The 17065-nt window shown below is 39.8% G+C and overlaps 1 protein-coding gene across 1 annotated transcript in view; it reads right to left on the bottom strand.

Moving 5' to 3' along the window:
- Nucleotides 1–6540, bottom strand: part of LOC121369930 (cytochrome P450 10-like) — a 55181-nt gene extending 48641 nt beyond the window's left edge. The window contains exon 1 of the mRNA XM_041495012.1: nt 6387–6540. Coding sequence (XP_041350946.1) covers nt 6387–6540 — 154 coding nt within the window. The remainder of the gene's footprint in view (nt 1–6386) is intronic.
- Between the last annotated feature and the right edge of the window lie 10525 nt (nt 6541–17065).

Below are 17065 nucleotides of genomic sequence, written 5' to 3'. Positions count from 1 at the left end.
AAACATGTTTTGGTGAATTTTCTTGAAAAACAAATATCTATTTTGAAATGTTTTTAATTGAAGCAAAGTTTCCAACATGTAATTTGTATCTGTAGATACAATTTTAATTCATAATAATGTTGTATGTGGCATATACGACCAAAGTGCAAGCATAATCACACTGATTTTGGATGTACATGTATTTAATTATATGTTACGGTGACCAAGTTCCGCCTTTCAGCTGCCTTTGGAGATCTACAGGGTCGCCCTAAGGTAGGGATTATGGATTAACATCATTGTAAGTTATCCAGGACAAATTCCAGTAACAAAGGACAGTGTAATCAGACGTAAAGTTAAAAGGCGAATAAAGTGAATGTGGCCTCAACATAAACCATAGCAAGATCTATGAACTTTGATTAACTTTACAGTTAACACATATTTGCAACAGAATATCCCTGTCCTGGGTCAGACACCCGATCCTATCGGAGGCCGGACTCGGGATAGGCGTGTTCGAAAACCTAGTGGTATATGGACTATGGACACGTTAAACCAGTTACTAAGCTAAGCTAAGCAATAGAATGTTGAACGTGAACATGACACAGCTCAAACACAAAAACATTAGCACAACATAGCACGCACAACAGAAGCTGAACATGACGTAGCACACACAGCATAAGCTGAACATGACATAGCACACACAACAGGACATGAACATAACATAGCAAAAAGCTGAACATGAGAAAATAATCACCATAGAAAATAAAACGTAACATAGCACTTGAGACAGTTTATTTGTTTGTTTTGTTTAACAACACCACTAGAGCATATTGATTAATTAATCATCGGCTATTGGTAACATTTGGTCATTATGATTCATAGTTATTAGAGGAAACCCGCTACATTGTTCCTAGTGCAGAAAGGTATGTTTTATATGCACTTCCCCACAGACAGGACAGCACATACCAGAGAACTCACAACAAAACCTGAACTTGACGTGGCACACACAACAGAACCTGAACATGATATAGTACACACAACAGAACCTGAAGAAGAACATGACAGAACACACATACCACATACCATGATCATGAAATAGCACACACAACAAAAGTTGAACATGACATATCACTCACAACAGACGCAGAAAGTAATTTAGCACACACAACAGAAACCGGGGGATTGATCACTTAACACTCAACAAAACACGGAGAGAGAACACTGCACATAACATAGTCTGGAGATATCACTGAACACACATCATACATAACCTGGAGATATCACTGAACACACATCATACATAACCTGGAGATATCTCTGAACACAGTAGAACCTGAAGAGATCACTGAACACAACAGAACCTGGAGAGATCACTGAACACACAACAGAACCTGGACAGATCACTGGACTCACAACAGAACCTGGAGAGATCACCGAACACAAAATAGAACCTGGAGAGATCACTGAACACACAACAGCACCTGGAGAGATCACTGAACACACATCATAACCATGAGAGATCACTGAACACACAACAGAACCTGGAGAGATCACTGGACACATAACAGAATTTGGGGAGATCACTGAACACACATTATAACCTGGAGAGATCAATGGACACACAACAGAACCCGGAGAGTACACCCAACGCACAGCAGAAGCTGTAGGGTTTACTACCTAGAGAGAATCCCGCATACTCAACAGGTGGACATGGTATAGTGTTCACTACTTCTGGATTTGATATTCAGTACACACCCTCATTGGAAATGTAAACCCTATATCCTTTGAATGAGCTTTACTTGAACCCGGTGTATCCCAAACCAATAAGCTGCTAAACATAGTTTCTTCATTAAACGATACCAGTTTCAGTTTGCTTAACTATTCTAGTTTGTCTGTTGCACTAGCTGATATAAACCAGGTATTCTTGAAACTAGTGAAGTACACCTTGAGGCAGCAGAACCAAAACCTATCTGCAAAAGAACTCCCATGGCGCAAAGAAAACGGAAAGAACACCGCACACAACATGGCATCAGCTTTTTTGATGACTCATCAGAAACGAATACTTGCCTAGAAAAAGAGGTTTTGTATGGACAAGTCGTTTGATTCTGATGCACTATCATCAAACAACGAACATGGATCACTACCACCACAGTGTTTCTGCCAGATAGACATTTTTGTATATGGCTCTATGGAATTGAATGCAACCACAGTCAACAGAGATATGGGGGGAGGGGGGGGGGGGGGTCCTCCCTCAGAAAGAAAATGGGTTAAGTTTAGGGTTAGGATTAAGAAAATCATACAGTAATGAAAAGAGTAATTAATTTTGACAAAAACTTAATTTAAAAAAAATTCTTCAAAAATATTTGGGTATAGTACCATACCCATTTTACCCTCTGGCAGAAACCCTGCACCACACAAAATCAGGGGTGGGTCAAAGAAAACAAGGATTTCACGAGTCAGAGTTGTTTTTTTCCACATTATTATTTTGTTCAATTGGTGATTTTATTTATCGTATTATTATTAACAAAAGTAAAATAACTTTTTTTCACGTAATATTTTGTTTAAGCGGTGATTTTATTAATACGTACTTCTACTTGTATTCCTTTTTGAATGTTTGCTTCTGATTTTTTTTCTATTTACAAACTTTCTCCTTTTAAAAAATAAATATGTGATTTGCAAAAAACTTAAATGTTTTAGAAGTGATGGTTCTTTCAGAATAAATATTTAAATTAACTTGATATACTGTTGGTCGTAAATGACGCATTTAATTTAATCAAGAATATCTACAACTATTTAAGCAAATAACAAAAACACCTAATATGCTATAAATACCGCAAATATACAAAGAAATCGTAAATATGTTCAGCTTTCATTGTCATTAAAACAAATTCGACATCTTAACTACTGATCAAGAAAAACATTTTCCTTCATTATCTCGGCTTTTTAAAAAGGAATTTTGATGCACTTACGTCCTTCTGGCTCTCAGGCGACGATATATATATTTAATGGATGACTTTATATGATGTGGGATAGAGCTATAAATTACGTGTTCTTTTCCTTTTCTGTATTTTCAAAATTAGCTAGTATCCGCTGGCACAAAAGTGGCACAGACAATCGATTACATTGATTGAATAAAATCGAACTGCTCAATGCTTGTACGAGAAAGACACGTTTCGACAGAGCTGTCTGTTGACTAAACCACAATATGTGTATGTACATATACTAAATATAGTTAATAGTATTTCTATAAATGACCACTGTCGCCCACAGGTACGGATAGGGGATTGTCTTTTAGTTAAAGGGCGCCCCGTTGAAGTCCACAATGTCCAGTGGGTCGTCTCAGTGATGAATGACATAACAATACTGTGATATGTGCTATTATTGGGGGAAAAAAAAAAAAAAAAAAAAAAAAAAAAAAAAAACAGAAAGAAGAAAAGATGTATCATTTACTGCCTCCTGCACATGTCTCATCATATTTCAGACCAAACTAAAGCTTGTGTTTTTTTCAACAACACCACAAGTGACCAACAATTCATTAATTATCGACTATTCGAAATGTATAATTATTGAAGAAACCCATTACGTTTCTGCATTAACAACACTTATGCACTTTTCTACAGACATGACAATACATACCACGATCGTGGATCACTAATTGAGACAAGGTTGGGGTGGAGGGCGGTACAATTATATGATGTGTACACCAATAGCATCTCGGAAAAATGCTCTACCAATCGGTCTAGAATCAATCCCCGTCAGTGGGCACACTGCGAGTTATATTTCTCATTCTAGCCACTGCACCACTACTAGTATATATAAGGCCATGGTGTGTGCTGTCCTGTCTGTGGGATGGTACATATAACATATCCCTAGCTACTAATGGAAACATGTCCTGGGTTTCTTCTCTAAGACTACACATCACAATGACCAAATGTTTGACATCTAATAGCCGATGATTAATAAATCTAAGTGCTCTAGTGGTGGCGTTAAACAAAACAAACTTTTTATTCTGCCGACTGAGTTGAATACCGCCAGGACTACTCCAGACAAAGTACCAGGTGGTTAAGATCATCATACATGGTAATATAGGAAACAAATATTTGTTTCAATTCCTGTCATCGCAGTAAATTAGCAGTTTGTAGACATTACATGGGATGTAGTGTGTCTAGACATGCAGTGCAGAATAGCAGAAGTGTGTGCACTGGACAAAATGGCAGAAGTGTGTGCACTGGACAAAATGGCAGAAGTGTGTGCACTGGACAAAATGGCAGAAGTGTGTGCACTGGACAAAATGGCAGAAGAGTGTGCACTGGACAAAATGGCAGAAGAGTGTGCACTGGACAAAATGCGTGAAACTTAATTGACAACAGAGGGTTAACATTCATGAAGAAAATTAACCAGATTCTGGTGTTCATCTGTGCCATAATCAACTGGTACGTCCATTTCATCAGTACGTCTATAATAAATGTTAGAAATTCAACGAAAGTTAAAATAAAATAAAAATAAAAATAAAAATAAAAATAAAATAAAATAAACCCCACAAAAACCAACAACAAAAACCCAACAACTACAGAAGAAACAAATAATCAAGACAACAACAACAACAACAACGTTTGTTTTGTTCAACAACACAACTAGAGCACATTGATTTATAAACCACCGGCTACTGGATGTAAAACATTTGATCATCCTGACATATCACCTTTGGGGAAATCCGCTAAATTATCAGCTAGTACAGCGATATATTATATTCACTTTCCCACAGACAGGACCTCCTTTGATATACCAGTTGTAGGGCACTGGTGGGCAACTTGGGACGTACAAAACCCAAATGGAGAATGGGTCTACCGATGGGGGTTCGATCCTACGACCCAAACATCTCAGGCGAGTGCTCTACCTACTATATATATATATATATAGACAAACACACACATACATAATTTTTATTCCTAATATATGTTATTGACGATACCGAAACACACGTGGGTAATAATCTCTTTATCTTATAATGTCAAGCTTAATCCAACGCGATTTTGTAAACTGTACACGCAACTTTAATTCCAGTCCGCCATTACTAGATATTCGAATGACGTAAGAATATGTGGCGCAGTGTCTTTTTTAAATAGAAATGACATCAAACTCAAACGACGTCATTTTGGATGCCCTTACATTAAAATAAACTAGTGCTTAACGTTTTATTTTTTCTGAACGCTGGACAGCTTTCTGCGTGAAATTGCTATTGAAATATTTTTATTTGATGACTATGCATGCATATGTCAATTATGGACTGTCACCCTAGTACGTTTGCTTAAATATCAATAAACCTAGTGCCGTAACCTCGATTAATTTGCACTTATTTCCAAAGTTATCAAATTGTCAAAGTATGTGATCTGAAAAATATGACATACTTTGATTGTATAAATAAATAAATAAAATAAATAAATAAATAAATAAATAAATATATATGTTCGCAAGTTGGTGATGTAGGTTCTTGTATTTTACTTTCCAACATTAAACATAATTAACAAGTTAACAGAAAAAACAACATATGTCTAAGCTCTTAGGTAAACGACAGAGTTGACATTGCGACTGAGACCTCCATGGTCTCCCCCTAGGTCTCACCTCCTCTCTCTATCTCTGGGTCTCTATATTCGTCTGTCTCTTTCTGTTTTTCTTTTATAAGACTCGGCTAAAATGATTACGTCTTAATGTTCCTTGGGAATTTATTTCTCATGAACAGCATTTACCTAGGCACATACCCAGAGTAAGACCTCTTTTTGAATTGTGTCACATGATAAATTGTAATAGTTAACTGCTGACATAATAATTAATAGTTAGTTGTTGGCAGACCAGGTATTAGCTGGCGGCATCAATTAAAAATCCGCAGTGTCTTGATTGCTGTGATTTAGTTTCAAACTAAGTGGTCTGATTGCTAGCCCATATGTGTGTGAAATAACCAGACGTTGGACACTAAATAGCAAGCAACCTTAAAGGGACTGTCCTGAGTTTGCAGCCATTGTAAGATGTTTGCGATAATAGAACCTTTTTAGCGACATCTATTTCATACTAAATACATTTTCTTCTTTAGAATACCGGTGTGGTCGGGAGGGGGGGGGGGGGGGGTAAGTGTTTTGTGGTGGGCGGAATTTGCAATAAAAATTTAGAAGTACCGTAGGTACTGAGACCTAGGCCCAAAAACAGCTGAGATAACCTGCGCATGTCTGGAACAAAAACAATTAAATCCAGGAATAAATTAGAGTACTCGGCCGAAAAGGTTTTAAGGTGATTTGAGCAATTTTGACGGGCTATGAAATTAAAGTGTTTTAGACTGTTTACAAAAAAATAAACATAAAATTTTGAATGACGATCCAATTTTTTTAAAAGTCCGACGAGGCCAAAAAGGAGGTTACCTGTCCTAGGTAGGGTTGCGTCTACGGCGAGCTGAGGAGCGGTGTCACTCAGGGACGGGACAAGGTGCTTTCTCGTGGCCAAGTCCTTGATGATGACTTCGTATCTGGCGCCGCAGATCGTCTTGACAATCCTATGGATGGTGTGGCTATCCATCTCTGCCAATAGGCTTCCTGAGTGTGTGGAGCTCGTAGTGGCATCCACCTGGCGTTGTCCATGACCAGCAAGTCGCATGTTGCGTCCGAGGTCGTTTCGGCCGGTGGCGTCTTCGTCCTCTTCAGCGGAGTCGTGGGAGGGGGGTGGGGGGTGGGGGGTGCGACGCAAAAGGGTACCGCCGCCGCCCGCTTTGGTCTCCCCCCACCCCTGAGCAGCTCCTGGCGCATGCTCCTTCTTCCTACCTCCTCTCCTGCTCCTCTTCTTGGTATCCGCGTCCCCGTACACCAAGGTCGTGACCCGGTGTACGCAACGCGGAACTCCAAAAGCACTCCAAAAGCATTCCAAAGCTTGCCATAAGTCCCCCCAGGTGGGGGGGGGGGGAGCATGTTGAGAGCGCACGTTGAGACGTCCATATTCATTGCGATCAATCAGCGGAATGTAAATACAGACATTGACATTCTAAACAACTTTTTTTTATTTAATTTGTATGATACGTCATCGAAAAGGCTCTATTGGTCGGAAATATTTTACAATGGTTGTCAACTCAGGACTTCCCTTTAAAGTACGTCAGCCAAACCTCGGGTGTCGGGTTTGGTAGGTTGTTGTTGTTTGTTTTGTTTTGTTTACACACGTCCTCTCTTTGGCGGGAGCGGGACGTAAGCGGGACGCTGCGCTTGATGCGCGGTCGGTTTGGGATCGATCCGCGTCAGTGGGCCCATTGGGCTATTTCTCGTTCCAGACAGTGCACCACGACTGGTATGTCAAAGGCCGTGGTATGTGTTATATTGTCTGTGCGATGGTGCGTATAAAAGATCCCTTGCTACTAATGCAAACATGTAGCGTGTTTCCTTTCTAAGACTATATGTCAAATTTACCTAATAGCCGATGATTAATAAATCAATGTACTCTAGTAGTGTCGTTAAACAAAACAAAACTTTAACTCTTTTTTACGCTTCCCCGCTATCAATACCAGAGCGCCTCCCCCCATGCCTACCCTTCCCCAAGCTTACATCCATCCTCCGTACTAAACAGCATATTAGGCACTGGAGTTGTCACTGAACACAATTTAATTTATATTCATTTATAAAATGTTTTGTGCAAAATTAGGCTTTATTTTATATCGGATGGCCCGAAAAAAACCTGTACACCACTTTACTGATTAATAACTTAGAGAGAGTATTTACACAGGCTGGCATGTGGGTTTTATCCTTTACTACTAAATAGTTCAAGTGTGTTCAAGTTCCAGGTTTTGCATGTTGAGAAATAATTTTTAAAACCCTGATCGATTTGGCCAGTAAAGGCTCATATAGACTGGATGCGGCGCGTGCGTGCGGTCCGACTGTTGCGTGTCTGCGAGTTGCGTTTTGGGCATATACAGCATATACGAATATTTCATTACGTCTGGCCGCATGCGTTTTGCAGACGCACGCATCCAGTGCAGATGCTCTCATTGAAACTAACGACCGCACGCACGCGCCGCATTCAGTCTATATGAGCCTAAAATCATAAGCAATGGGTGAATGGCACGTGCTGAATATGTAATGTCTAATTTCCGATTTAGTTTCCGACAATCTTCATTGTATTTCTTTAAAAAAATTAGTCACTCGTGTCAGGTTTATAAGGCTTAAACTGCCGACATGCGTACCGGAAATGACATCACAAGTCTAATATTTTACTTCAGTCTATAGACAAACAAGTCTCTGGAAATAAGTTTATTTTTCAGTATTATATACCAGGGTAAACCAGCCCATTAGGCTATTTCTCGTTCTAGCCAGTGAGCCACGACTGGTATATCAAAGACCGTGGTATGCGCTATTCTGTCTGTGGGATAGTGTGTGTGTGTGTGTGTGTGTGTGTGTGTGTGTGTGTGTGTGTGTGTGTGTGTGTGTGTGTGTGTGTGTGTGTGTGTGTGTGAAATGTTTGACATCCAACAGCTGATGATCAATAAATCAATGTGATCTTGTGATGTCGTTAAAAAAGGACTTTAACCATGGTAAACAATGGTGACGTTAGGAGTCTACTTTTCATGGGTTTTTTTTATTATTATGGTAAAATGTAAGACATACTGAACCGCAAAGGAAACGTCACATGTAAGCGAGATTTCAATATGTTCATTTTCAAATGTTCGAATAAGTGATTAGGAACATCTCAGAAAGTCCATTTGTCTGCAGACACCTTCTGTGGTGTCTGTGGGATGTTTTCTCATTTTTATTCGGAGGACACAATTATTACAGGTACTAGTTTGGACTTTGCACGTCCTCTGTGTATCAATGGGTTGAATACCAAAGTACTTTAAGATATTAATTGAAGGGCATAAGACATATTTGATTGTAGGCGTAGTGTTTGGGTGGTGGAAGACTCGGGACCAAAGAGGACAGGCACACACATTCAGTCTTACTACAGCAATAAAGACCATATTGACTGTGCAATAATTAAAAATCCCACCCATCTTTTAATGAAGATATTATCAAAATAATCATAATCATTATCATAATACAACATATCGCTTGCAAAGGTCATTGTTCACTCGAAGGATGTCTTGTCCTAAGTCAGAACGCCCAGCGTTCTGTCAGTTTAACAAAATTCAGCTACCTTTACGAACAAAGTAAATATAAGTTGTTTCTTTTGTTAATGTTAATATACAAGGGTCTCATGGTATAATATTATTGCGCACTATAAACAACAAGTGAAAACAACTGGTTTGTAGTTCTGTATATTTGTCTTTCTGTCTCTTTGTATCCGTCTGTCTCTTGGTATCTGTCTGTCTCTTTGTATTTGTCTGTCTCTTGGTATATGTCTGTCTCTTTGTATCCGTCTGTCTCTTTGTATCCGTCTGTCTCTTGGTATCTGTCTGTCTCTTTGTATCTGTCTGTCTCTTTGTATCCGTCTGTATCTTGGTATCTGTCTCTCTCTTGGTATCTGTCTCGTGGTATCTGTCTGTCTCTTGGTATCTGTCTCGTGGTATCTGTCTGTCTCTTGGTATCTGTCTCTTGGTATCTGTCTGTCTCTTGGTATCTGTCTCTTGGTATCTGTTTGTCTCTTGGTATCCGTCTCTTGGTATATGCCTGTCTCTTGGTATATGTCTGTCTTTTTGTATCTGTCTGTCTCTTGGTATCTGTCTCTTGGTATCTGTTTGTCTCTTGGTATCTGTCTCTTGGTATCTGTCTGTCTCTTGGTATCTGTCTGTCTCTTGGTATCTGTCTCTTGGTATCTGTTTGTCTCTTGGTATCCGTCTCTTGGTATATGCCTGTCTCTTGGTATATGTCTGTCTTTTTGTATCTGTCTGTCTCTTGGTATCTGTCTCTTGGTATCTGTCTGTCTCTTGGTATCTGTCTGTCTCTTTGTATATGTCTGTCTTTTTGTATCTGTCTGTCTCTTGGTATCTGTCTCTTGGTATCTGTTTGTCTCTTGGTATCCGTCTCTTGGTATATGCCTGTCTCTTAGTATATGTCTGTCTTTTTGTATCTGTCTGTCTCTTGGTATCTGTCTGACTCTTGGTATCTGTCTCGTGGTATCTGTCTGTCTCTTGGTATCTGTCTCGTGGTATCTGTCTCTTGGTATCTGTCTCTTGGTATATGTCTGTCTCTAGGTATCTGTTTGTCTCTTGGTATCTGTCTCTTGGTATCTGTCTGGCTCTTGGTATCTGTCTGTCTCTTGGTATCCGTCTCTTGGTATCTGTCTGTCTCTTGGTATCTGTCTGTCTCTTGGTATCTGTCTCTTGATATATGTCTGTCTCTTGGTATCTGTCTGTCTCTTGGTATCCGTCTCTTGGTAGCTGTCTGTCTCTTGGTATCTGTCTCTTGGTATCTGTCTGTCTCTTGGTATCTGTTTGTCTCTTGGTATCTGTCTGTCTCTTTGTATCTGTCTGTCTCTTTGTATCCGTCTGTATCTTGGTATCTGTCTCTCTCTTGGTATCTGTCTCGTGGTATCTGTCTGTCTCTTGGTATCTGTCTCGTGGTATCTGTCTGTCTCTTGGTATCTGTCTCTTGGTATCTGTCTGTCTCTTGGTATCTGTCTCTTGGTATCTGTCTGTCTCTTGGTATCTGTCTGTCTCTTGGTATCTGTCTCTTGGTATCTGTCTGTCTCTTGGTATCTGTCTCTTGGTATCTGTTTGTCTCTTGGTATCCGTCTCTTGGTATATGCCTGTCTCTTGGTTAAATGTCTGTCTTTTTGTATCTGTCTGTCTCTTGGTATCTGTCTCTTGGTATCTGTCTGTCTCTTGGTATCTGTCTGTCTCTTTGTATATGTCTGTCTTTTTGTATCTGTCTGTCTCTTGGTATCTGTCTGTCTCTTGGTATCTGTCTCTTGGGATCTGTCTGTCTCTTAGTATATGTCTGTCTCTTGGTATCTGTCTGTCTCTTGGTATCTGTCTCTTGGTATCTGTTTGTCTCTTGGTATCCGTCTCTTGGTATATGCCTGTCTCTTAGTATATGTCTGTCTTTTTGTATCTGTCTGTCTCTTGGTATCTGTCTGTCTCTTGGTATCTGTCTCGTGGTATCTGTCTGTCTCTTGGTATCTGTCTCTTGGTATCTGTTTGTCTCTTGGTATCCGTCTCTTGGTATATGCCTGTCTCTTAGTATATGTCTGTCTTTTTGTATCTGTCTGTCTCTTGGTATCTGTCTGTCTCTTGGTATCTGTCTCGTGGTATCTGTCTGTCTCTTGGTATCTGTCTCTTGGTATCTGTCTCTTGGTATATGTCTGTCTCTAGGTATCTGTTTGTCTCTTGGTATCTGTCTCTTGGTATCTGTCTGGCTCTTGGTATCTGTCTGTCTCTTGGTATCCGTCTCTTGGTATCTGTCTGTCTCTTGGTATCTGTCTGTCTCTTGGTATCTGTCTCTTGATATATGTCTGTCTCTTGGTATCTGTCTGTCTCTTGGTATCCGTCTCTTGGTAGCTGTCTGTCTCTTGGTATCTGTCTGTCTCTTTGTATCTGTCTGTCTCTTTGTATCCGTCTGTATCTTGGTATCTGTCTGTCTCTTTGTATCCGTCTGTATCTTGGTATCTGTCTCTCTCTTGGTATCTGTCTCGTGGTATCTGTCTGTCTCTTGGTATCTGTCTCGTGGTATCTGTCTGTCTCTTGGTATCTGTCTCTTGGTATCTGTCTGTCTCTTGGTATCTGTCTCTTGGTATCTGTCTGTCTCTTGGTATCTGTCTGTCTTTTGGTATCTGTCTGTCTCTTGGTATCTGTCTGTCTCTTTGTATCTGTCTGTCTCTTTGTATCCGTCTGTATCTTGGTATCTGTCTCTCTCTTGGTATCTGTCTCGTGGTATCTGTCTGTCTCTTGGTATCTGTCTCGTGGTATCTGTCTGTCTCTTGGTATCTGTCTCTTGGTATCTGTCTGTCTCTTGGTATCTGTCTCTTGGTATCTGTCTGTCTCTTGGTATCTGTCTGTCTCTTGGTATCTGTCTGTCTCTTGGTATCTGTCTGTCTCTTGGTATCTGTCTCTTGGTATCTGTTTGTCTCTTGGTATCCGTCTCTTGGTATATGCCTGTCTCTTGGTATATGTCTGTCTTTTTGTATCTGTCTGTCTCTTGGTATCTGTCTCTTGGTATCTGTCTGTCTCTTTGTATATGTCTGTCTTTTTGTATCTGTCTGTCTCTTGGTATCTGTCTGTCTCTTGGGATCTGTCTGTCTCTTAGTATATGTCTGTCTCTTGGTATCTGTCTGTCTCTTGGTATCTGTCTCTTGGTATCTGTTTGTCTCTTGGTATCCGTCTCTTGGTATATGCCTGTCTCTTAGTATATGTCTGTCTTTTTGTATCTGTCTGTCTCTTGGTATCTGTCTGTCTCTTGGTATCTGTCTCGTGGTATCTGTCTGTCTCTTGGTATCTGTCTCGTGGTATCTGTCTCTTGGTATCTGTCTCTTGGTATATGTCTGTCTCTAGGTATCTGTTTGTCTCTTGGTATCTGTCTCTTGGTATCTGTCTGGCTCTTGGTATCTGTCTGTCTCTTGGTATCCGTCTCTTGGTATCTGTCTGTCTCTTGGTATCTGTCTGTCTCTTGGTATCTGTCTCTTGATATATGTCTGTCTCTTGGTATCTGTCTGTCTCTTGGTATCCGTCTCTTGGTAGCTGTCTGTCTCTTGGTATCTGTCTCTTGGTATCTGTCTGTCTCTTGGTATCTGTTTGTCTCTTGGTATCTGTCTCTTGGTATATGTCTGTCTCTTGGTATCTGTCTGTCTCTTGGTATCCATGTCTTGGTAGCTGTCTGTCTCTTGGTATCTGTCTGTCTCTTTGTATCTGTCTGTCTCTTTGTATCCGTCTGTATCTTGGTATCTGTCTGTCTCTTTGTATCCGTCTGTATCTTGGTATCTGTCTCTCTCTTGGTATCTGTCTCGTGGTATCTGTCTGTCTCTTGGTATCTGTCTCGTGGTATCTGTCTGTCTCTTGGTATCTGTCTCTTGGTATCTGTCTGTCTCTTGGTATCTGTCTCTTGGTATCTGTCTGTCTCTTGGTATCTGTCTGTCTTTTGGTATCTGTCTGTCTCTTGGTATCTGTCTGTCTCTTTGTATCTGTCTGTCTCTTTGTATCCGTCTGTATCTTGGTATCTGTCTCTCTCTTGGTATCTGTCTCGTGGTATCTGTCTGTCTCTTGGTATCTGTCTCGTGGTATCTGTCTGTCTCTTGGTATCTGTCTCTTGGTATCTGTCTGTCTCTTGGTATCTGTCTCTTGGTATCTGTCTGTCTCTTGGTATCTGTCTGTCTCTTGGTATCTGTCTGTCTCTTGGTATCTGTCTGTCTCTTGGTATCTGTCTCTTGGTATCTGTTTGTCTCTTGGTATCCGTCTCTTGGTATATGCCTGTCTCTTGGTATATGTCTGTCTTTTTGTATCTGTCTGTCTCTTGGTATCTGTCTCTTGGTATCTGTCTGTCTCTTTGTATATGTCTGTCTTTTTGTATCTGTCTGTCTCTTGGTATCTGTCTGTCTCTTGGGATCTGTCTGTCTCTTAGTATATGTCTGTCTCTTGGTATCTGTCTGTCTCTTGGTATCTGTCTCTTGGTATCTGTTTGTCTCTTGGTATCCGTCTCTTGGTATATGCCTGTCTCTTAGTATATGTCTGTCTTTTTGTATCTGTCTGTCTCTTGGTATCTGTCTGTCTCTTGGTATCTGTCTCGTGGTATCTGTCTGTCTCTTGGTATCTGTCTCGTGGTATCTGTCTCTTGGTATCTGTCTCTTGGTATATGTCTGTCTCTAGGTATCTGTTTGTCTCTTGGTATCTGTCTCTTGGTATCTGTCTGGCTCTTGGTATCTGTCTGTCTCTTGGTATCCGTCTCTTGGTATCTGTCTGTCTCTTGGTATCTGTCTGTCTCTTGGTATCTGTCTCTTGATATATGTCTGTCTCTTGGTATCTGTCTGTCTCTTGGTATCCGTCTCTTGGTAGCTGTCTGTCTCTTGGTATCTGTCTCTTGGTATCTGTCTGTCTCTTGGTATCTGTTTGTCTCTTGGTATCTGTCTCTTGGTATATGTCTGTCTCTTGGTATCTGTCTGTCTCTTGGTATCCATGTCTTGGTAGCTGTCTGTCTCTTGGTATCTGTCTCTTGGTATCTGTCTGTCTCTTGGTATATGTCTGTCTCTTGGTATCTGTTTGTCTCTTGGTATCCGTCTCTTGGTATATGTCTGTCTCTTGGTATCTGTCTGTCTCTTGGTATCCGTCTCTTGGTATCTGTCTGTCTCTTGGTATCTGTCTCTTGGTATCTGTCTGTGTCTCTTGGTATCTGTCTGTCTCTTGGTATCTGTCTCTTGGTATCTGTTTGTCTCTTGGTATCCGTCTCTTGGTATCTGTCTGTCTCTTGGTATCTGTCTGTCTCTTGGTATCTGTCTGTCTCTTGGTATATGTCTGTCTTTTTGTATCTGTCTGTCTCTTGGTATCTGTCTGTCTCTTGGTATATGTCTGTCTCGTGGTATATGTCTGTCTCGTGTTATCTGTCTGCAATCCCCCTTCTATATTGTAATTGTTTCATGTGTGCGGGGTTTTTTCGTTTTTTGTTTTTGTTTTGTTTTTCTGTTTTTGTTTTGTTTTGTTTGTTTGTTTGTTTTTTTCTATAGAATAATAATTTTTTTAGTTCTGTATATTTGTCTTTCTTTTTGTAGCTGTCTGTCCCCTTACCCCTCTCTACATTATCATAATCATTTCACCAGTATGTTGTTTGCTTTTTCTGTATTTGGATATTTTTTGTAATATATGTATGTGTGTGTGTACACACACACATACATACACACACAGACACACACACACATACACACACAGACACACACACACACACACACACACACACACACACACAAACACACACACACAGACACACACACACACACACACACACACACACACACACACACACACACACACACACACACACACACACACACACACAGACAAATATAGTTATATGCTCGAATATGGTTAAACATCCATCCATTGATGATTTGATCTATGGGGATTTTATATTTATTTTGTTAGCTGCTGATCTGCCACGGTTTTCGATTGAGACCTTCTGCAAACGATAGCGCTTTAGATTGACTGGCACACTGCTCCAGTGAATGAGGCTCCCGAGTCCGTATCGAAGTGAATTATTAATACCACGCGCACGGTAGTTATATATAGAATCCCATTAATATTGAATTCCTTTCACGGAGTGGGTGGAGAAGACAACTGCGAGTCCCCCGGTGAATCGCGAGTCGTTATCCATTGACGCGTTATTCATGCCAGTGCTGCGAGGTATTACTGTGACGTCACAGCGGTCCACATTCTGGTGTTAGTAGCCCGAGGGCTATCTGTAGGAAGTAGGTTACTAAACCAAAAATGAAAGGAAAAACCGATTAAAAATATCGGTTGATATATAAAGAATACTACCTACATGAGTGGCCGTTAAATACCATTTATCTTACGACAAGTTGTTTGAAAAACGCATCAAACGATCGAAAGCGGGTTGGATACATTTGTAAACAACGAGTTGTAAGATAAATGGTTTCTAACTGACAGGAATGTTTTATTCTATTTCTTACATATCCTGAAAAAAACCCCCCTAGTTTTAAAATAAATTTAAATGCCTTTTCCAACAAAAACCTATTTACGACCCTTTCGATTATAGTTAACTTGTGCATCGCAGACAAATCAATTCCAAGTTATCTTGTACGTCACGGAGTCATCGATTCGACCGAGGTTTTTTTCCCATTGTATGGTATGGCATTGGTGACCTTGTCATCACCTAGGAGCAGACAGTAGTATATCTTTAAAATGTTAACGCACGTATATGTATTAACAAGTATGTGTTATTAAAAATAACGAATTATGTTCTCACCAACGGGTGTGTAAGAATTATAATTATGTCTCTACAACTGTGTGGCTTAAGTCCAAATTTAAGCGATATTGTGACACGTTGGCCCAAAGCACCAAATTTGGCACATTTGTACCGTAGGACAATACAATTATTTTGAGAGGGGGCTACCTGATTTTAGAGGTCAAGGTCAAAGGCTACACTTTAAACAATGTCACTAAAAGCACGTTTAAAAACTAAACTGGGCACAATTGTACTTTAAGATCATAAAGAATATTTGAGTGGCGGCTGCCCACTGCTAAAGGTCAAGATCAAATTTAAACTATATGTCATTGGCTGCCAAAACATATAAGTTGCTATTTCTCACTTAAGCTAAAACATGATTGGACTTAGTGGTAATACATTTCATTTATAATAACGTCTTACTAACTAGGACATAGAACCATCATTTGAATCCATGATGGCCGCCAAAATGGTCGCCCAAAGAACAAATGTTAGTCTGCCGGCAAGGCACTGAACCTTGCAGTTCGGTACCAACAATTGTTCTTTCAAGTTTTTGTGGAAGCTGCTGATTGAAGACCCGAACAGTGCAAACTTGACACCTTTTAGCATTTTAAAATATTCAAGATAGCGTCCAAGATGGCTACTAAAACACAGGAATGACAATATATGTGATACATGCAATCACCTATGACAAAACTGTCGCCTACAACTGGGTTTTAGATTCAAGGAATTCATTTTTAACTATCCCCAGCTGATATAGACATAGGAACGTCATTTAAATCTAAAATGGCCACCACTATAGTAGCGGTTGATCTACAAGGAAAATGCGAGATTTCTGTATTAGGGATAGAGTTTTAATCAAAAAAGACAACAAAAATGGTCGACGAAAGTAAAAAAAATTGACATATCCTACATTTTACCCCAAACAATATGTTTTTTTGCTTCAAATATAGGGTATTAGGGTGCAAGGTATTCAGTTATTGCATAATAATACTTCTATTACAGAGAGGTTATATCAGTGTATGAATCCTAGATGTCTACAAAACTGGCTGCAAATAGAAGGAACAACTGTTATGTTTTTCATTAGCTTAGTTTTAATCAGTCTCTGGTAACATTATCTAAAATACCATGTAAAATAATAATCATTAAGCCGCCTGCTACATCGAGTGTGGTGCATAATCTAGAAGTAATGTTATATCATATAGACTATGTTTCTGATAAAAAAAAGCAATGATTAATGCTTAGCT

Source organism: Gigantopelta aegis, chromosome 4, assembly GCF_016097555.1.
Source record: "Gigantopelta aegis isolate Gae_Host chromosome 4, Gae_host_genome, whole genome shotgun sequence".
NCBI classification, from domain to species: domain Eukaryota; kingdom Metazoa; phylum Mollusca; class Gastropoda; order Neomphalida; family Peltospiridae; genus Gigantopelta; species Gigantopelta aegis.
Note: the sequence above shows the minus strand (reverse complement) of the source record. Positions and strands in the feature narration are given on the sequence as shown.